Genomic DNA, 22,501 nt, shown 5'->3' on the forward strand with positions numbered 1-22,501 from the left:
CACACAAAACTTGTTTTAGCTGTGAAAGTCACACTTGCAAAGCACCAGCTGTGATGACCTGCAAGATACTGTTGATAGATAACGAACAACAAGGTTAAATGTGCTGATGTGTTCACACACTCGTAGAAAGCAAAAGAATAACACAAGTGTCTGTTAGCTCAGTGCACCCATGCACTAACTTGATAAAAATACAGTTTTTGAAATTGTTTAGTGGCCATGGCGACATGAGGCAGTGTGGAAGAAGAAGACGGTAGGGAGATGGACCCAGCAGTCCTGCCGGGAGGCCATATGGAGCAAGCCAGGCACGAGATTTGACAGAAATATGGAAATTAAGAAATAAGACATACTCCACATCCCAAAGGCCAACAACAACAACCAGGGATATAAAATGAGAAAGGAAAAAAAGATTGAGAGAAACGGAAATGGAAAGAAGGCATTATATCACACAACATCAAGTAAATAACACAAAAACTATTTAAGGCGTTTTAATTTATGATTTATAAAGGAGTTTACAGCAACAAAGAGCCGGTTTTACCATGGTTTCCACCAACATGCAATAGTTACTACATGTATTTTTACTAACTGCGATCTCTTTTAGACGTCATGAGCTTACTCAATCTGTTTTATATATGAGAGTAGTAGCCCCAGTAGTGTATTAGTAAAATTATATAGTAATTATGGTATTTATAATGTAGGGTTATCATTGTAAAATTTTAAAGTGGAAAGCATCAAATAATGATGTGGGCTTAGAGGTGGGATTATCTAGAGTATGTGTGTTTGGGAAATCGGTTTAAAACCGATATTGTTTTGCAATTTCATTTGAATAGCAGAAATTACACATCTCATTTACAAGAAGAAACATAATTTCTTATATATTTAATTCGATTTTGGATGGAAATATGACCTGGACATATACCCCTAAGCAACTGACCAAGAGCTACTTCCTTCACATTTACAGCTGCGCAGAAAAACTAAAAGCTGATCAAGAAACAGTCATGCATACACGGCCTTGAACATACCGAATCATTTTGTATCTTGTACGTACAGTGGGTAGAAAAACGTGGTGCAATTAGCTGAGACTTCTTTGAGAAACTAACAAGTGATTTATCAGCATCTGACCGGAGACTGATTCATCTACTCATTACTACTAATGTGCAAACAAATATGCCTTAGTTAAATTGTGTGTTTGAACAGCACAGACAGTCATTAAGTGTCCCAGAGATCAGCCTGTTCAAAGGCACACCTGTACCGTGACGGCCGCTCTCTGACCGGGTCATTTGACAAAGGTTCCCTCTTAAGAGACACAGTCCTGAAACCACCAACAACCCATCAACTGAGACCATGCATGCTTGTGATACTTGTGGATCCAAGCCATGGTCATATTAGACTTTGAGCACCTGAAATTTCTATAGATGCTGCACCTTCGTAAACTGATATCACACTCTGAATTAAGACAGATATCAGATATTATCAATAGAGACATTATCTGCTATTGGTATTGACAAAAATGACTAAATCTGTACCTTTCTGTCACTAGAGGACAAAGCAAAACAGAGAGACCAAGCTTTTGAGGTAAGCACAGACATGTAAAAAGATAGACACAGTGTTTCAAAATTGTAACCAGAAAGCAGAGATCGGATGTAGATCAGTCTTTTGTAAATTACAGAAAACACACAACAACATAAATGACAAATGTCCCTGATAAGAATGTATGTGAACCTTCATGCACAATGTTTCTAGCATGCCATCAGATTTTTAGGCTGCATGAAAGTGAACGTCTCAAAGCGTGCTCGCAATTGAGCGGTGGATGAGTTTCTGTGGAGAGAGAGTGAAAGATTTTTTATGAAGAGTGAATGAGAACAAACGTCTTCGTCCTGCGTCATCCTGTCGAGCTGCACAATAGCAGAAGTAACTATTCGGTTCCCACTCACTCGCCCACATATGCACACGCACACAGATCGCGCTGCTTACCTTTCCATCATAGCGTTTCACCACAAACTGATCCAGACCAAGGTCTGAGAGAGAGAGAGAGAGAGAGAGAGAGAGAGAGAGAGAGAGAGAGAGAGAGAGAGAGAGAGAGAGAGAGAGAGAGAGAGTTAAACACAAACACTGGATTCCCAAAGATGCCCACTAAATAGGCAACTCACTAGATTTTGAAGAGAGTTTTTATCATACATAAACAAGTCTATCAGTAAATGCATCTTTGAATCCCAGTAGTCGTTTACATTTATAGATGTCACTACAGGAACCGGGCGATTACTGACACGTATGAATGATTAATATGAGCTATTAAGGCTCATTTCCATCTTCAAGAAGTCCCAAATAAATGTCAGAGTTGTTCAGCACCGAATCAATCCTCCATTAATCTAGTGCTGAATGCAGTGCAGGGCTGTCTGAGCTGAACAGGATGGACTCTACTGATCTAGGGTCAGCTGCACGAGCCAAGACTTTATCCATAGCATTATATATATATATATATATATATATATATATATATATATATATATATATATATATATATATATATATGAAGAAATAAATGAAGAAATAAAAGACCTTTTATTTTTGTTTTATAAACATTAAAATCACAGGATTATTATCTGAAGTTGCATCCTCTTTACATAAAAGATCTGAGTGACATGCGAGGTCAGGAAATTGTTTACAGTTGAGAAGCTGGGCCTAACTCCTGTTTGAAGCCCGGACAGTCTTTGAGCTGAGCATATCTCTCTAATTCTGCGGCTGAAGCGGGATGAATTATGGAACAGCTTTCCTCGCAGCCAGATGAATAATGAATTTTGTGTGCACTTCCTTACTCTCCCTCTTTTACAACCACTCTTCTCTCCCTAAAGGAAAGCCAGACTCTTTAAACTAACTCAGATGACATCACAAACTGCTTCTGCACGCCGTGGGTCTCATACATCCCACCCACAAGTGTAAGAAACATACTTCACAGTGAGGGATGACTTCTTCTGAATGACTGTATGTAAGTACATTGCACACCAGATGAATGTCAGCTAAGAGATTCTTGATGCAAACACGCTTCAATCAAACATTTAGCTTTTCTCGGTGGAGCACCGCTGCTCTGGATGTCAGACCATCTCTGCTATGAATGCATAAAACCCTCATTACATAAACAACAAAAGGGCTCAGCAAAACCTGACTTGGGTGCCACACATAATTCAAGAGCTCTTCCAGAAAACAATTATTTATTTGCTTTGTGTACACTGGAGATGCATTTGGCCCATCAGAATTTAAAAAAAGGAAAACACTTTGTCCGGACCCAATGAGGCACTAAACTCTACTAAAGCTGGCGAAACTGTTCTTTGTAATTACAGTCGCGGGGCATATGTCTGGGAGGAGAACGGATGAATGGCTGCTTAAGCATTACGCATAACGTCCCAGATTTTTATACACCCACATACACACACACACACACTCCTGGTGCTCGTTCTGAGTGAATGAGAATTGTAAAGAGAATCTCTACATGTACTGTAGAGCATGGCGCTTGCAAACCCAAGGTCATGGGTTTGATTTCCAGGGAATACTTGAAATGAAAAGATGTACAGTACAGATGCAGTTTAAGCGGCTGTGGTCTAAAGCACACGGCGCAGGTGCACTCAGGGCGTGCCCCAATCCACTTTTGCTAATTTAATGATGGGAAAACAGTCAGTACACCCAGGTGCATGGTCTAAATGGGTTGTTCCTATTTTCTTAATAAGTAATGGGTGTATTTTGGGTGAAATGTGCAATTAACCAATCCGTGTCATCTCCCATTCCCTTGCAGTCGAGGCAGTTGCACTCGCTCAATGGCGGATTTGCGATGTACTGTACGCAGTGGAATTGGCAACTGTGTAAATGTAGACGCAATGTAGTTTAACAAATAAAGGCCTCTACCAAATGAATAAATGTTAATATAATGTAATGAAGAAACGTAACTAAATTTACTGTTTTAGTATTTCTGTAGAGCAAAGTCATAATGGTATGGTGTGGTATGGATGATGTAGAGATTTTGCTAAATTATTTACAACTGTAGATATATTAGCGAAGTGGACAGTACTGTGTTATTTACACATGACAGACAATGAGACACAAACTAACGTTAAAATACAGATTAGAACAAGTATATAAATAAGTCATGAGTTACTTGCTAGTTAATAAGTGGCGTTTTGCCAAACAACGTCATCACATGAAACTCATACTCACTGATCTATATATAACTGAACCACGCACTGGCCCAGCTCTTTTTTTTTTTTTTTATATATAAACTTTCACTTTCACTCAGATTGTTATAATTTAATTTGCCTTAAATTAGAAGAATGCAAAATAGAAGTATTTAGTGGTCTCAGACTTTTGGATAGAAAACAATTTATGTGCAGTCACAGATGTGCGACAATCAAACAATCAGATACAGAATTGAATATGTTTTATAATACAAGTTTAACTTTTTTACTTTTTTAATTCAAACACTATATAATGTGGAAGTGTTTGATGTCAGACTTATCATTTCTTTGTTAAAAATAAAAGTTTGTTTCTGTTCACCAATAAATAAATACATCAAAATATCAAGTGAGGTAAAGATATTTTCTGTAGTAATGTTCACGGTCTCTTTCTAATAACTGCATTAGGCTGCATTAATAATTGCATTATCAATGGCTCAAGCCATTGGAATTAGCAACAGAGGGGTGAGAATATTAGTATATTTGAATATTAGAAATATTAGTCCTAGACGCAAGAGCATTTTATGAACAAAATCCTGATAAATGTCTTGAAAACATCATCTGAACAATGTCTTGAGGTGCGGTGACTGTAGTATAATTGGAATAACTGACTCTGGTCCATTGAATTATCAGACAAAAAGCACACCTGTGCGTGCATTACTATAAAAAAAAAAAACAAAAAAAAACAACAAATAAAAAACACTTAATGTCGATACAAACTATGGGATATAGTGGGATAATTACTTATAAAGACTGTGGATAACATTTTGATCACATCACCAACCACAAGGAATGCTTGCAGTAAAAAGAAAAGAAATTAGGTGCTGGACAAAAAGAGAGCAGGAGAGAGAGATTAAAAGCTGTGGAGGTGTGTGGGGGTCTCGGAGGACTGCTGAGGTGGGCTGTACGGACACAGAGCCATCAAAAGGAGATAACAGACCCCATTAAAATGGACATTACACCCAGTTCTACTGCTTCCAAGTGAACAGTGAATACTTTCATTTAGTGACTGCAGTAAAATGTGGCCTTAAAGTGCTAAATTAAGTGGGTATTTCACTTTGCTTTAATAGTGGCCGTTTTTATTTGCATGGTCTTACTGACAGCCCTGTTATTAAAGCGCATCTGAATGTACTGCGTTACAGAAGAGCACAAGCTGAATATGTTTATAACGAATGTGTGTCAAATATATGGATTGGAGAATACGATTTGAGAGCTGCAGAGGAGAGAATGATTTTAAGTCACCTACATTTTACATAGCACTTCATATAATATTGATTGTTTCGAAGCAGCTTCAAAGTAATACACAGAAAAATCATTCAAATAGGAGATAAATGTGGGCTAACCAAGATAAAATTATTTTAAATATTATTATTATTATTTTTTTAAAGTTTGGTCACATTTTAGTTTGGTGACCAATTCTTAGTTAACTAACTACTAACTATGACTATGGGAGGAATTAAGAGATCAATATCAAAGTCATGCAGTATAAGGCATTAATATGTGCTTTATAAGTACTAATAAACAGACAATATTCTAGTAATATGCATGCTAATAGTTAATAGAGTGAATTTGAAAACATTTTAAAACTTAAAATGTTACCAATGTTTATTTTACCTTTTTATATTTTAACAAAAGTATGTTTGTATACCATTAATCATAAATCAATGAATATAATAGACTATTTATTTCATTTAAGATTATTTTTCTAGAAATATAAAAAATAAATATTTTTTAAGAAATTATAATAATTGATCATGCCGACTTATACTCAACTTAGTTTTCTTTTCAAAAATTTCATCCATTTAATGAGGCTTTTTTTTCTTCATGATATCAATATTTCATCACCCTGTAATTCTTGATTACTTGATTAACTTGGTAACATCAATTTTCCAAAATTTGTATTCAGAAATTAAAAACATGTTCATCATAGACAAGCCATTATGTATGAATCATATTTAACGAATCAATTCAGACAAAATTATCAAGTCAATGATCTGAGTAATGGCCACCATTCTGTGCTGTTCCCCAGTCAGAACTGTAATATGACAGAACACTATAATTATAGTACATGAGTAATATAGACAACTTTAATTGTTTCGTTTTGTAGGAGATGTAATCACTACAAATGGTTATTCATGAAAAACACCTGCATGGAGGTTCTTCAAAAGTCCATCCACTGAGGTATCATCCAATTTACTAAAATGTACTAAAATGTATTATGAAGACCGGTCTGAAATGCTGAACTGAACGAGTAGATGCACACATTTGCAGCCATCAGCACTTCTATCAGTTATGCATGGCCAGTGATCACATCTCTGGCATCGGCTCTGTCTCGGAGTAAGAGTGATAGAGTCTTTCATTCTACCGTGTTAATTAATTTACCAAGCAATGTCACCCACTCTCTCTCTCTCTCTCTCTCTCACACACACACTTCACTGTGGCATCCCCTCCTTTAAAAGCCTCTGCTCGGTTTGCCATCACTTCACATGCAACAGCTGTTTTCCTGGCTCAGCTGTCATGGTATCATGTGAGGGGTGGATTAGAAAACAGGGCCCGGTTGCATAAAGCACCTTAAGTGGAATTTTCCCTTAAGATCGCCCTTAAGTTTCCCTTACACTAAAAGGTGTTGAATAAAATATCCCTTAAATGTTACTTAATGGTTTCTTTATAAGTTTCTTTATACCTATAATATCAATTTTTATCCGCTAATAAAATTGCCATGCTTTATTTTGTCTCATACTTACTTGTGTAACTACTCATTTTAATGTTTTTAAATAGAGAATAAATGGGAGTGTTTGGTAGCTTCTAAATTCATCCCTGTTTGGATCATAACGAATGAATGGTGCTAAGCTAAATGCTAGTATAGCATAATTAGCTTAAACGTGAGTACGTCACACTCGAGGGCAAATTTTGTATTCCATAATATTTTATTCCTGAATTTTCCTACATATTACATGGAGATGACTTGAAAAACGCATATAAATATATTGTTGCAATTGTTTGATGTGGCCAATTGGAATAATCATAAACCATAAGAATTTCTCTTAAGTATCCCTTAAAACCCATTTAGTGTTGCAAAAAGCCCTTTAAAGGTGCTGTAGGGAACTTTTGTAAAAAAAATTTTTTTTACATATTTATTAAACCTGTCATTATGTCCTGACAGAAGAATATGAGACAGATAATCTGTGAAAAAATCAAGCTCCTTTGGCTCCTCCCAGTGCTCCTATTGCCATTTGTAGTTACGGACCGCTCCCGGGAAGAAATCAACCAATCAGAGCTGCGGTCCGTAACTTTGTTTGTGTTAAAAATGTAGAAAAATGAACATAATAAGCGAGTACACCATGAATCCATTTTCCAAACCGTGTTTTTAGCTTGTCCTGAATCACTAGGGTGCACCTATAATAAGTGTTTATATTCAGACTATTTTAGATTGCTTTGGGGGTACCACAGCGGAGTAACCCAGTACCTTTGTGATTCTTCATAGACATAAACAGAGAGAAGTAGTTCCGGCTACAATGTTCTTCCGCAAGATGCAAGCAGTTCTGTTTATTAACCGCAAAAGTTCCCTGCTGCAGCTTTAACTGTCATTTTCCTAAGGATAACATAGGTTGGAAAATGTCACCTTAAAGGAAAACGCCATCGTTTTTCGAATGATAGCTATAATGTATAGCGGAAGAGCACGTCGCAGCACTTCAACCTCTGCGCATTAATATCATCACCCCTGAAAACTCCCCACGTTTGGTTGTATTGACGGACATTAGAGTGATTTCAGGAGTGATGACATTACTGCGCCGAGGACAAAGTGGTGCGGAGTGCTCTTCCGCCATACATTATAGTTATCAATTTTTATCCGCTAATAAAATTTCCATGTTTTATTTTGTCTCATACTTACTTGTGTAACTACTCATTTTAAAGTTTTTAAATAGAGAATAAATGGGAGTGTTTGGTAGCTTCTAAATTCATCCCTGTTTGGATCATAACGAATGAATGGTGCTAAGCTAAATGCTAGTATAGCATAATTAGCTTAAACGTGAGTACGTCACACTCGAGGGCAAATTTTGTATTCCATAATATTTTATTCCTGAATTTTCCTACATATTACATGGAGATGACTTGAAAAACGCATATAAATATATTGTTGCAATTGTTTGATGTGGCCAATTGGAATAATCAATTCTGAATTTTCACAACCTTGGAGAAAAAAAAAGAAAAAAAAAAGACTCACTCTCTGGCTGTTTCTCATTGGGTGTGATGGAGCGCACGAAGTCCTGTGGCGTCATGTAAACCTCCGCGTCTCCGTGCTCACTGATGATCTTCAGGGTGGCAAAGTAGCGAAATATTTTGTCTGGGGTGGAGTAAGCTCTGATCCGATTCTCATACTCCATCACCTGTATTACACACACAGAAAAACACACAGTCAATACCAATGCTGGGAAGTAACTACTTAACTTTTCTCTTTCTACTAAATTAACAACATTTGTACTAGTGTGACAGGAGTTCAGGTGTTTTTTAAAACTGTGTAGTATTTACAGTGACAAGCTACTTTACTCAAGTAGTGTTGTAGCGTAAACAAACACTATTACCATTTTTGCATGGGTGTGCTGTGTTTACCCTTGTATAAGGTCCATATTAATGAATCATTGCGTGTAAATGATCAGGTACAGAAAATGATTCACCAATTCAATTGGTAAATTGTTGGGTTATTGCCAATTATAAACTCAATATGAAATTGAAGTAACAGTCAGTGTGTCAGAAGTGCCTGAAGCTTTATTAAGCGCTGGTTCGAAGTTTGAGGTCCTGAATATATATGTAGTCCTAAAATACTTAAGGCAGTCAGTGCACTCTGTTTCCAGCCTAGTAACACCTGCGGCCATTTTCTGAGTAAGCAACAGTCATTAGTGGAAAAGAAGCTGTGAAATGTAATACATTAGCGAAATCTGCAACCTATATAGTACTTTGTGATCAAATGAATTTTATATAAGAAAATTGAATAAATAATATAATAATAAAATCTAATAAAGCATTCTAGATAGCTATAACCTGCCAAGGCTGGACATTTACGTAACTAAATCTAACCCTCTGAACATTACAAAGCTTGTGATTATGGCTGTCATAACCGCAACTATAGCAAAACAGCAGACAGTTTTGTTTTGAGTTATGAATCAAGAGCAGCCTAAAAGTTATTAACAGCCTACGGTGAAAAAAAAATCATCCATTGCAGGTTGTGTGTATCTTTATTTTTTGGTCAAATAACATCAAAATAAGCAGTAATAGAGGTCAGTGTCATCATTCTCATCCAGCCTTTGATGATGCTTCTTTTTCCACTACCTGGACGTCTTTAGCAAATGCCCATTTTGCAAGTGACTTATTATTCAGGCTACTGTAGGCTAATTAACACATGTTTCTAAGCTAATTGAGTGTCAGTTTGCGTACAGCTATTAGTCAACAGAAGTGACTTTAGTTGCAAGATGAGGTGATGACAATTCGGAGTTTAGGATATTGCCTGAATGCCTGCAGTAAGTGAGGCTTGTACTGAGAAACTGTACTTGTCAATCAAACCCTGAATTTCCTGAGGTCACTGCACACCACTGCTAACTTTTTTTATTTATACTTGTGTCAGATGAACATACTTGGCTACTGCATTGGGCATCTCCATTATTTCAGGATTTTGCACCATAAGTATTGTGTTTTTAAGATGCTAATTGCTCACATAAACCTGACAGAAAACAAGACACACACAGATTGTCATGACAACTGCACAGTGATTTCATTTACACAGAACCAAAGCCTAAAATCTAAACTCTACTTTCTTGTTGCTGCCTTGCAAGTATTGATACTTCCTTCAGGAAATGCAGGAGTTGAGTTTAACTGGTTTCGAATCCATTCAGATGACCTCCGGGGTCTGGCGGTAGCACTTTTAGCTTAGTTTAACATAGATCATTAAATCTGATTAGACTGTTAGCAACTCGCTCAAAAATGGTCAAAGAGTTTCTATATTTTTCCTATTTAAAACTTGACTCTTCTGTAGTTACATCATGTACTAAGACCGACAGAAAATTAAAAGTTGTCATTTTCTAGGCTGATGTGGCTAGGAATTATACTCTCATTCTGGCCTAATAATCAATGAACTTTGTTGCCATTATGCCATACCATGGGTGCACCAGGCGCAGTGATATTAGGCAGCGCCTGGAAATAGATCATTGAATCGGATCAGAACATTAGCATCTCACTCTAAAATTCTCAAAAATAGTATTTTCGATAGTTTTAGAGTGAGATGCTAACGTTCTAATCCGATTCAATGATCTATGCTAAGCTAAGCTAAAAGTGCTTCCGCCAGACCCGTAGATCGCTGAATGGATTTGAAAACAGTAAAACGTCAACTGTTTAACTCTAGGGGTGTTGGAAAATTAGACTGTGAAGTGTTCCTTTAAAGTGATGGTGTATGAAATGCATGATTTTTAAATATTAAAGGTTGCGATTACATGAGTTCACATTTACAGAGAGCTAAATTTAACATCAAACAATAAACACTCTTCCGGCACATGAGCACGTGTTCTGTCACAGTAAAAGTTGAAAAAACTGACGGCAGCTCAAATGTCTTTAAAATAATAATAGAAGAATTTGATGCATGCTGTCTGTCTGTTTAATGAGAGCAAATGTACGCAACATTCACAGCGGGAGCTCTTTACATCACTAACTGCCATCTGAATGAATCATTCGTACAGTAAGAGGCTGTGTGTGTGTGTGTGTGTGTGTGGTCATGTGTCACGGCTCTTGCTCTGTCTCGGATGGAAACACAGTGTATCAGAATCAGACAGGTTGGCATCTAACTGGCACCCACAGTGGGCTGGCCGTGATGCCAGATGACATTGGCACACCAATGAGGAGTAGAGAGAAAATGCACAAGCACCATAATACCCTAATGCCAAACATCACACTCGCTTTCCTTGATCTTTTGAGAGTTCACTGTACTATAAATGTTGTCTGTTTCAAAACTTATGAAATACCTTGTTAAGCAAATGTAATTTTGAAAGTTACGGCAAATTCTCCACAAAGGTTTCAACACATTGTGTCATGAAAACATTATTATTCACAAAGGATACATGGGTTGCTGCCTTGGCTAAAACAAGGTTTTATGATTATGGAGGCAGCAGACAGATACCACTACTATTAAACAGTAGAACTAATAATATAAGAGTAAAATGCTGTTAAGTTTGTCTGCTAAATTGGTTAACTTAATGCTGTTTCTGACTGTGTAGTACCTGGTGACACAAGTGGCTGAAGTTTAGGAAAGTGCGAGACCAGTCAACTAGTTGACTAAATGGAGCAGCAGCTGCTAGTCGCCACTGCAATTACTAGTCGTAATAAATGGTTATGTAAATTAACTGTAGTTTTTACAGCGTATTCTATCAATTTAAAATGTAAATGTGATCCTTTGGTACTCTACATATTCAGTAAAGCTCATGTGTGTCATTTATGCACCAAATGGAACATCAACAATAGTTTTCAAATGGGTTTCCAGACCAATTTCACATCTAACAGATGCCCCTGAACCTGTAGCCACTGGAGCAACTGTGGCCGTGTCGGCCAGGCCAGATGCTCAAAAACAAAACAAAAAATCAGAGTAATGTTTTATTAGTACCACAGTGACACAATGTTCACACTTTTCAGGGAAATCACAGGGAAATGATTGGTTTACTGATTGTTATCTCTGAATATTCAGATAAAAACACTATAGCCATCTTAATGTTAACATAACATTATACAATTGAAGTTTGTGTGCAATTCTGGAAAAGAAATCGGCCAAAATAAAACGAAAAAAAAACTAATAATTTTTATTTTTTGTTTTATTTTGGCCGATTTCTTTTCCAGAATTGCACACAAACTGCATTGCAATCATTTCCCAAAATTTTATTTCTGTGGAAATATTACAAAGTCTGCAAACAGGACGCTAAGAGGCCAGAGATGCATAAAACAGTCGCAAAGAGGAGACAATGCTGTGCCAAGCAGAACAAGTTCACTGTTTGCGATGCGCAAAATATTGGAAGAAAGAATTTATCTCTGAGGGTAACTTACAATCTTCAGAAAAGTACTGATCGCTTTTTTTCTCCACTTACCTCTGTATAATGCATATTAAATTAGTGTTTATAAGAGTTCCTCACTGCAGAACACAAGATCCAGGGGGCGTGGTTGGATCCAGACCCAACTCCTCCCACCTTACATATACCTAAACCTACCCGTCTCCACTCCCTGATTCCTTAACCCACCCATGTCCAACCCTAAACCTACCAATCTCCACCCCCTAGATGTGTATCCAACCACACCCCCCGGATCTTGTGTTCAGTAAGGGGCTACTGGTTTAGTGCAGCTGATTTGTTTACAGAAGTAACCAAGGAAATGCTGTATCGCTGCTGTTTCATTAGCGCCACCTGCTGTCAGAGAGTGAATCAGCATTTTCATTCATTCAATCTGCTGTTTTTGTTTTGTGCGTGCCTTATGTAGCACTACTGTCTATTAAAAATAAATGAAAAAAATCAATTTCTTGTTTTACCGAACTTGTATCAAACCGTGAGCCCAAATCCGAGGAAATTTGTTATGTTTGTGTTTCATGAATGAGGTCGAAGACATGGCCTAGTGGGCAGTTCTAGTGTAAACAGAGACAGCCGTCTAATGCACCCCGCTACATGATGAATGGCCTCATCCATCAAAGACAGAGCCCCACCATCCAACAGCAAATCAGCTTCACTCTTAATGTGCTGCTGGTTTGATGTATGCTGTTTATTTTAATACTGTATCCATATTTCAGTGAATAACTACATTCCTCCATTTTTCTCAGCTTATAATGAAATGTGATGATTAGGTTCAAACAAAAAGGTCTGAAAAACTGCCACCGCAACCACAACCGCTCCTGCATCTTGCTATTTTAGGACACAGAGCAGCAAAAATAAATCATCCTGATAAATGTGGTCCTTTTTTAAAGAATGCATACACAAAAACAACCACAAGACATCTTCCTAAGTAACCATGTCGACACATTCTACAGTAGAGCTTCTGTTTCAAGGAAATATGTTCTACACTCAGGTCAGTTTGTCTTGCACCAAACAGTTCTGTGAATATATTTTTTTAGATACGGTAAAGAAATGGGATTTCTGTCTTTCTATTGAAAGTCAAATGCCCTTTCTTGTTCCAAAATGTTTATGAAGAATAAACAATCCATATGAATCGAGTGGTTTAATCCAAGTCTCCAAATGATGAACAGATATTTAGAATTTTTAAACGTAATTAAAATTTGATCAACACACTAGTGTGTAACTAAGAGATTCAATGTGCTGTACGGTCAAATTTTTTTTATTATAACGGGAATTTTCAGCTTGTGTCATGGCTGAACTAAAATGATCTGCTTCACTGATTATAACGGAGGGTCTTTGCTCACTTTCTGTGTATAACCCATTCATAATTGGAATAAGTTTTATTTTTTTTTAGCTACATACTGCAGTTTCAGGAGTGATGACCGTTTTAAAATGCAGGACTGAATCTGAAATTGTGATGTTTAACATCGTGATAACAATAGCAACGGTTGATACAAAACCAATCTGATGTGTCAGAATAGATCTGTGCATTATGTCTTGCACCGCAAAATGCAAAAATGTTGTAATGGGTTTCTCTGCCATTTTATTACTTTCATTTAAACTTTTTAATACAACTGAACAATATTTGAAGGCTGCATTCTAATGTTTTAACATATTTATTTATTAAATTATTAATAGCATTGCAATAGTTTGTGCTATGGTACCAAAACAAACATCATTGGTTCTCTGCATCATTTTTGGGTGAACCTTTTAATTTCGTTTTCATTTATTTATTAAGCACTTTTAAATACAATAACTGTTTGGATTGAATAACTCATTTTTGGCTGAAACAGTGGTTTAACCAAATTTTAAGTAATTTCAGAGCAATTAAACAAATATCAAAATAGATCGCTGTCAAAAGGCTGAAAAATATGTATTTGCATTCCTACTCATATTGGTTGGGAAATGCATTATTACTCAGAACATCAAAGTATATTATGAAAAGGGCTTTTTTTTATGTGTCCCATTTAAAAGGAAAAAAAAACTATGGAGCAAAACAACAGCATCATTCATTTCTCTCATCCTTTCTACTCTTTCCCTTTAATCAGCAAGTCCCACACTTGCCTGTCCCAGATGCTGCTTTAATATCACATTTTCCCCACAGTTAATGTCAGCTGCAATTTATTAACTTTGCTGTTGTCGCTCTGCCACGTTCCCACTGGTGTCATATCATATGAAACCCAATTCAGAAATATGGAGGTGGATTTCATGACTTTGGATTTGCATGTTGATTAGATGTGAGAGGTCTGCACATGGTGAAGCCAGATGAATTCATCAGATAATGGCTGGATGACACTGGCCTCATCATGATGCGATTGAGATGAAGTGCATGTGCATTGATCACCTTGCGGTCACGGAAGCCGACTCTCTGTTTCTTTTTCTTCCCTTCTGTGCCTGCCTCGTCTTCCTCCTCCCCGCTACTCGTCTCGAGAGCGCCGTTTGACCCCACCTCCTCCACTATATCCTTCAAAGACTCCTCCTCCTTCATCTGCTCCTCATGCTTGACTGAAGACCCCGCCTCTGCATATGCTCTGCCAATCAGAAGAGAGCATGCAGATCAGTCACACTAAAAAATATACAGCAGTATATTTGCTGTACACCGCCTGTAAAATGTTTGGAATAATTACAATTTTGTAATGTTTTTGAAAGAAGACTCTTATACTCAACAAGGATGCTTTTATTTGATGAAAACCGTAACGTAAAATATTATTACAATTTAAAAAATAACCGTTTTCTATTTTAAAATGTAATTTATTCCTGTGATGTAAAGCTGAATTTTCAGCATCCAATCATAAGTGTCAAACGATCCTTCAGAAATCATTCTAAAATGCTTATCTATTATATCTACCAAACTGTGTACAATTTTTGTAATGTTGCTTCAATCAGACCTATAGTTTCTGGTGGGGGACGACGTAACGAAAAGCCTATAGATTACATTAAAATCAACACAAACCATATATAGATATGCTGTGTTGGCTTGGTTCAGTTAGTAATCACATAGCAATGTGCTTAAAAAAACTACTCTGAACTCTTATTTTACTCATCATTAAATTTTCATTACACATAAAAACCAACATACTGAAGGTCAATATAGAGGAGGGCAATATCTTCAGGACAAAAAGCAGTCATTTGAAAACAGGCCTGCCGTTCTGTTGATGGGATCAATAAAATTAGGTTTGTTCAATAATTCAATATAATCAGAAACAGAGAAAATAACTGCACAGACTGAGAACCGAAATAGCACCTCGTCCCATAACCCCTTCATTCTATAGATCACGTCCCAGACGCATTTCTCTATATTGCTGACATATCAGCTCCTATATACACACACACACACACACACACACACACACACACACACACACACACACAAACACACACACACACACACACACACACACACACACACACACTGCACTGGCCTTCGCCAAGACTGCAGATGAATCTCTGCAGATATGGGCTCTAAGGACACTTACGTTAAAGGTGAAATATGTCATTTTTTCATGTTACAATACTTTTTTCTATCCCAGTTTAATATGCAGACAGTGATATGTAAGCCATTCTGGCTCTTCTTTAATAAAATCTTACTAAACAAAAATTTTATGGTGTTATTTATATGCAACAATATAAAAATGCTGGCCTATACCAATAAAGCAACAATTACTTTTTGTAAAAAAAACCAAATATATATATATATATATATATATATATATATATATATATATATATATATATATATATATATATATATATATATATATATATATATATATATATATATATATATATATATATATAAAAGTGCATGTGTATGTGTGTGTGTGTCCGTGTATAAACCTGTTATTTTGCCATTTCATTATTTCTCTAATTCCATTTAGTGCTACTACATGCACAGGAATTAGGCAATCCGATTATTACAAAATGTTTTTTTACTCCAATCACAAAAAAGAAAAAATCAATGCTGAAGCGCCTCAATAAAAGCTGATGTAACTATACATGTTATGTTAAAATGCTGTGTAAAAGACACTTTATGTATGTGACCGGTGTCTACAGTGATCCGTACCTTGTCCACAGTAGTCCAGCGCTGGCTGAGATGCCCGTCACCCCCGCCAGGGCAGCCAGCATCACTCGACGCCGCTGATAGGAACGGAAGGCACCGCCATGATGCCGTCTTGACAACTGCACCATCCCGACGGTGGCAGCCGTCAGAGCCCGCAAGCGGTACATACTGGAAGAAGACAGAAAGAGAGAGCGGTTACTATGCAAATAGTTTTCATTCGGAATGAGAATTACATCTGTATGCAAAGATCTCCAGGAGTGACACAAATGACACCTTTTCAAATATTTAAGCAGGGCAGTGAACTAACATTATAAACTATCAAATTAAATGGAATTCATCCATCCAAAGTCAAACAGGCCCATTCCGCCTCTCTTTCACCAGAGATTTGGGCTCGGTCTCAAATGGTGTGATGTAATTTGACTCTGTCTGAAATTAAAGATGTAAATGTAGGTTCTGGATCTTTCCCCAACACTGCATGGATTAGCCTGAATCCCTACACCAGCACATCTCCCACGGCCCTGAGTCTGCACTCCCAAAAAACTAATTATCCAGCCAGAACACGAATAACACACATTTTTAACAATAGCCCTAAGAAAATTATGAAATGAAATGGGGCTTTGTGGCTTTGGGTTTACAACTTTCAGTTTTGAGGTCATCTGTTAAGTGAGCGTACTCCTAAAAGTGACAAAATAAACTTTTAAGAGATGTATTTAAAATCTACAATTTTATCACTTGGGGAAATGGCAAAAAAACCCAACTGATGACTCATTCTGTCTGAAGGAACAGATTCAAAAGCTGTCCATCTGGAATGCAAATGTCCTGGTACCATCTGCCACAGACTAGCAAGTAGCAAAAAACAGTTCATGGCTGTAACAAACAGTAAACGCAAGACTATTTTTATTTATTTATTTTTTTAAGGGAGATGAACCATAACTCCCCTGTTCTTTAATTTTATATTGAGCAATTTAGTTAGATGAGTAAATGTGAAAAACATTTGCATATACATGGGATATACAAGAGAAACTTTAAAGTATGAGTACAGTAAAAAGTTGACAAAGTTTCCATCCAAAATTTCAACCCAATTTAATGAGATTTTTTTCAAGTATTTTACAATTAGTGAATTTGTACGATCTGATTGGTATAAAAACATCCAATTTTAGAAATAAAAGATAAAAAAACAAAATGTTTGCAAAAACAGTTACGAATTGCTATGAAAATGTTTTGAAAAGTCAGGTAGCGAATGTAAAATGTATCCACAATACATTTAAGTACACTTTGTTAGCTTAAAAAAAGAGATACAATCAAGAAGCCATGTTTAGATCTAAATATTAGCAACTAGTTTATTTTATGCTAAAACTTATAATAGAAACTTTAAAGCTAAATAGCAAATTAGGCATTACTGTAAATATCAAACTCAAATTAATATTCACAGTGCTGGCAGTTCTGTCATGACAACTCTCTGAGAGTTCAGTATGATAATATAGATGGCAATGTTATTGTGTTTGGTCTTGGCAGAATAGATCTGCTACACGAGTCTCGAGACTTGCTACTGTCAACACATCCACAGACATGCTGCAGCGAGCACGTGGGAAATACTGCTGCGAAACATTTAACACATATGAAATAGCATCCGTATAAAACATATATGAAATTACCCAAAAGCAGATCTATTCAGGTGGAGCTAGGGAAGATGGATTGGTTTTAAGCATACTGAAACAGCTACAGCAAATACATTCAAATTTGAATTTTAAGCAGCAAGTTCATTGGCTGGTGACTTAAACAAAAACAAAAAACACAATCAGCTGCACCATGTGGATATTGATTAGATTATATCAGATTGAGTTAGAACCTATCGGCCTGCACCATCTAGAGTTTCATGACAGAACTTTGTATTTAGGCCTTTAAACATTCCCAAAATAAAACCCCAGTAGGAGGAAGAAAACAGAACCAATTACTCAAGTACTTTACAACCTCTTAACAAAGTTAAATCAGTGTTTTAGAACAAGGTATATGCATTTATTTAAGCAGACACAGAGGAACAGTAGAGAGCTGCTCTCAACTGACCAGACCATTTTCCCATTTATTGAATCACATCACAACACCCACTTGAAACCATTAGCTTAATTTGACATCATGCCTTTTAGGTTAGCGATGGTCTTACGAATCTAATGTTATTCAAGCTCTTCTGGAACTCTTCAGAGGTAGGTCTACAACAACAGGCTAAACAATATGAGGACATCGTAAGTTCTTGTGTGTCTTATGACCAAAGGTCACTGATGTCAAACTTACAATGGGTCTAAAACATTGGTGTCCGAACTTGACCACCGTCCTGCAGTTGAGCCTAATTAAACATATGTGAACCAGCTAATCAAGGTCTTCAGACTCACTAGAAACTTTGGTTTTAAAATACTAAATTTGGTTTTAGGGCTTCAGAACTGTTTATAATGTTGGGTATATTCATCAACAATGCTAATGCATGGCTTTAGAAGACTTAAAAGAACAGTAAACAAGATATATGGAACATTTTAGATACTTTTATGGTGCTTTGTATGCAATTTTGGAGCTTAAATAACAGCATTCATCTCCATTCACTGGTGAAAAAAAGAGCAAATTTTCATCCAAATTCCACCTTTCAAAACTACATTTCAAGAAAAGTCACAATCACAAAGTAAATAATGACTCATTTTCAGTTTTGGGAGAACTGCTCTTGTTTCAGAGGATAACAGGAAACAACTTCATGTTGTTAAAAGAAACCGGATAGCTCTTGAGACCCGTGATTTCCAATCTTCTTTTATGCCAAATTTGTCAGACTCCCCCACATAAACAAACCAGCATCTGGTGATTTTTCTTTGAAAAGAGCTACTCATCATGTCATTCGTATCTTTTGACATCAAACTGTAGGCAGACTGGTGAACTCTCCCGGTGAGCTCTGCCTCGTTCGTAGGAAGGAAAAAGCTCCGTAGAGGCTGGAAGAGCCACCTGTCCGTTCTCCAATACTGACTGTATTTTGATTGAGGTCCTGACTCAGCAGAACATAATGAGAGTGGGAGGGCTACATGCTAATTGGAGTGAGCACTTGTGCGTGACATTGCAGACTGGTGATGTCTCTGGGGCTGAGGGACAGTGGGACTTCGACTGAGAGCTGCGCAGAACTCAGAACTCATTCAAACAGAACAGATACTGCATTAGCCCAGTAAACACGCTAGTGGGCTCTATCAGAGTGAGCTCATCTGGTTCAAGGCTTCTCAAACAATACTTTGTTTGCAACTTCACATTAGCAACATGGTGGCTCAGTCAGTGTACGGTTTGAGTAAATGAATTAAATTATTTTTAACTCAAAGAGAGTGTCAGCCTCATTAAAAAAGTATTAAAAGAACAACTTAAGTAATTTGTGGATTAATGCTTACTGGAGAACGTTTCAAACAATTCAGTCCGATTTGGTGAATTGGTTCAACCGGTACACTAAGAAGATCGAACTTTCATTCGCGAACCGGACATCACTAGTACAAAGGCAAGAGATATTGATATGTAGTTATTAAATGTGTGCATTAGTACAGTTTTAAACCTCAGTTACTATGCGCTCCTGAAGAGAGTTTCATCATTTTGACTGTAACCGAACACGGCACGCAGTTTGATTGCTGAATGGAGGAAGACAGACAGCTGCAGCGGAAAGAAGAGTTTAGGTGAAATTGAGTTTAATGACTTCAATTTTATTTTGTACCTCAGATATTTAGAACACTTGAAATATAGCGCACAAAAACGTTTTGGTGCTTTATAATGTTTTTTGTGCCTTTCGTGGGGCTCAAAAATAACACCGATTAGTATACGCACACTATCGGATTTGGATCGGTCTCATCTGACCGATACCTGATCCGCAGAAAATGGCCAAATTGATTCAGCCTGTGTCCCTCCATTAGAAGCCACTATGCTCACAAGATTGTTAAACTGCTGCATTTTCTCAATCAGCTGTCTTTGAACTTTCAGTGGAACATTGGTCTGTGTACCTCTTCCTCTCACAGACTGGTCAAGATTTAGCAGATACTCTCGTCTCAGCTGGTGGAGATAACATATTTAAATTGTAATCAGCAATGCTGTTCTCTGGTAGGGCAACTTGTGAGGATATACCTTGAAAACTATGTCCAATAAACTGATTTATATTGGACATAGCACTAAATAACTCCATGAAAGGGAGAAATAACGCTTGAAACAAAATGAAGTAACACAGTTGGCTGCTTGAAGCTAACCAAACATTGTCCTCCTTAATTTAGCCATTGAAAGACTTAAGATGATGTTTTGCTAGCATGATAGCATAATAACACTATCATTAAAGAGCCAGTAAGATGAAAATTCTAAGCTTCCTATCACTGTTAATAAGTCCTGTACAATAGGTTTAAATCCATCCAAGGTTAAAAAACATTGTCATTTTGTCAAAATCATTTTAAAATTACCTCAATTCTCAGAGATCCCCAAACGGTTTGCGCGAAGCGGTTCAAAAGATTCAGTTTCCTTAAACCCCACCTTTCGGTAGCATACAGTGTTCTGATTGGTCAACTAACATAGTCAGGTTTGATTGGTTGTTCCGCACACACCTCCACGGTAAACTATGCGTTAGCATCTGTTTAGGGTGAATTATGTCTTATTCCTCTCACCGCAAAGCAAACAGTAAAATAAAAAAACTTGAACAGTCCTGCTGCTTTTTCTTCTGTGTGGGTGTATTCAAGCCGCGCGCTTCAGTTTGAATCTGAATTGCATGTTCAGCGCGGGGGCGTGGTCACATTGGATATAATGAAGGGAGACGTGAAAAACAGACATTGCGTTGTTTTCATATGGATTACTTTATCACAGAATATCTGTTTTCGGCAGCACTTGTTTAGTTGTAAAGTAGACATGTCAAGATTTCTATAGATATCTCTCTCATGTCTCTTCGTTGAGTATTCACGGAGTTACACTTCATTTTAATGACGTGTTTGTACATGGCGATCAGCACAAACAAAGGCTACAGACAGCACACATACTGATAAGACGCTCGGGAGAAAACAGACACATAACTTCATAATCATACTTCGCGTTGTGATTCGGAGATGCTCGTTGTTCTAAATAAAGTTGGTAATGAACCATCTTTTATGGCCAAACGCTTTGAAAATCCTGCTGTACTCACCGAGATTAGAAAAGCAGTCATCAGTGAAATCTGTACTTGAGACACTTCTTGGTCATGTAATGCAGCTCCCCTCTCCATGAAAGGGGAAACACCAAACTCCCCAAAGGTTTTCACCAAGCCTCGGTCCAAACCTCGCAATTAAACTCACCAAAGAAATCTGACAAAATGACTGTTTCATAAGTTTCTAAAGACTCAAATCATAAAATTGCATTTTTCTCAGGCTCACCTGTCAATGCTCATGCGCAGTCCTAAATGCATGTCTCAGAGCACCGACTGCCTCCACAGCAACCGGAGCCTTCAACGGCAGCCAAAGCAACTTTATCCATCAGCGGCTGGCTCATTAACTCCGAAGGTGGACCTATCAGCCACTCGGTGTGCTGCACTTTCTCCCGTCAGTGTTTCCAACTTTGGGACTTTGTTGCTAGATTTAGCAAGCTTTTTAGCAACTTTTCCAAGTACCTAGCACAATCTAGTGACTTCTTGGACAATTTTGAGCGATCATTTATGTGAATATATATCTAAAATTGCAGCAATGTCTTATGTATGATGATTTTGTCAAACATCAGGATTAAGAGGAAGAGGATACTGGTTTAACATGTAATCTTAATGGCCACATTTTAGTCACTATTTCAAACTGTCTGACAACAAACAGAATATATATGAACAGTTTTATTGCAATTTGGCAGTATTAAAAATACACTGTGTGAGCAAACAGAGTAGCAGAGAAGTAAACAATATAAAGGGCTGACACTAGGCAGAATGCAATGCATGCAATGACGTGATGAATATGCTGTCACCTCGCGATATTTAGCAAATTGAACAGACTTCAGCTATTTTTCACTGAAAATATTTGGCTACATTGTTTCCCATTCATGGCAATATGAGTACCCGGTCTTTGAATATCCAAGTCTTGAAGCCAAGCATTGCTTGTTCGCAG

The 22,501-nt window shown here is 37.1% G+C and overlaps 1 protein-coding gene across 2 annotated transcripts in view; it reads right to left on the reverse strand.

The window, feature by feature from the left end:
* Window positions 1-22,501, reverse strand: part of LOC128026673 (calcium uptake protein 1, mitochondrial) — a 54,865-nt gene that overhangs the window by 26,614 nt on the left and 5,750 nt on the right. For both annotated transcript variants that reach the window (XM_052613926.1, XM_052613927.1), the window contains exons 2-5: window positions 16,410-16,574; window positions 14,691-14,877; window positions 8,443-8,605; window positions 1,972-2,015 (exon numbers count right to left, since the gene is read on the reverse strand). In XM_052613926.1, the coding sequence (XP_052469886.1) occupies window positions 1,972-2,015; window positions 8,443-8,605; window positions 14,691-14,877; window positions 16,410-16,573 (558 nt within the window). In that variant the 5' untranslated portion in view covers window position 16,574. The remainder of the gene's footprint in view (window positions 1-1,971; window positions 2,016-8,442; window positions 8,606-14,690; window positions 14,878-16,409; window positions 16,575-22,501) is intronic.

This window comes from Carassius gibelio, chromosome A13, assembly GCF_023724105.1.
Source record: "Carassius gibelio isolate Cgi1373 ecotype wild population from Czech Republic chromosome A13, carGib1.2-hapl.c, whole genome shotgun sequence".
Lineage (NCBI taxonomy): Eukaryota > Metazoa > Chordata > Actinopteri > Cypriniformes > Cyprinidae > Carassius > Carassius gibelio.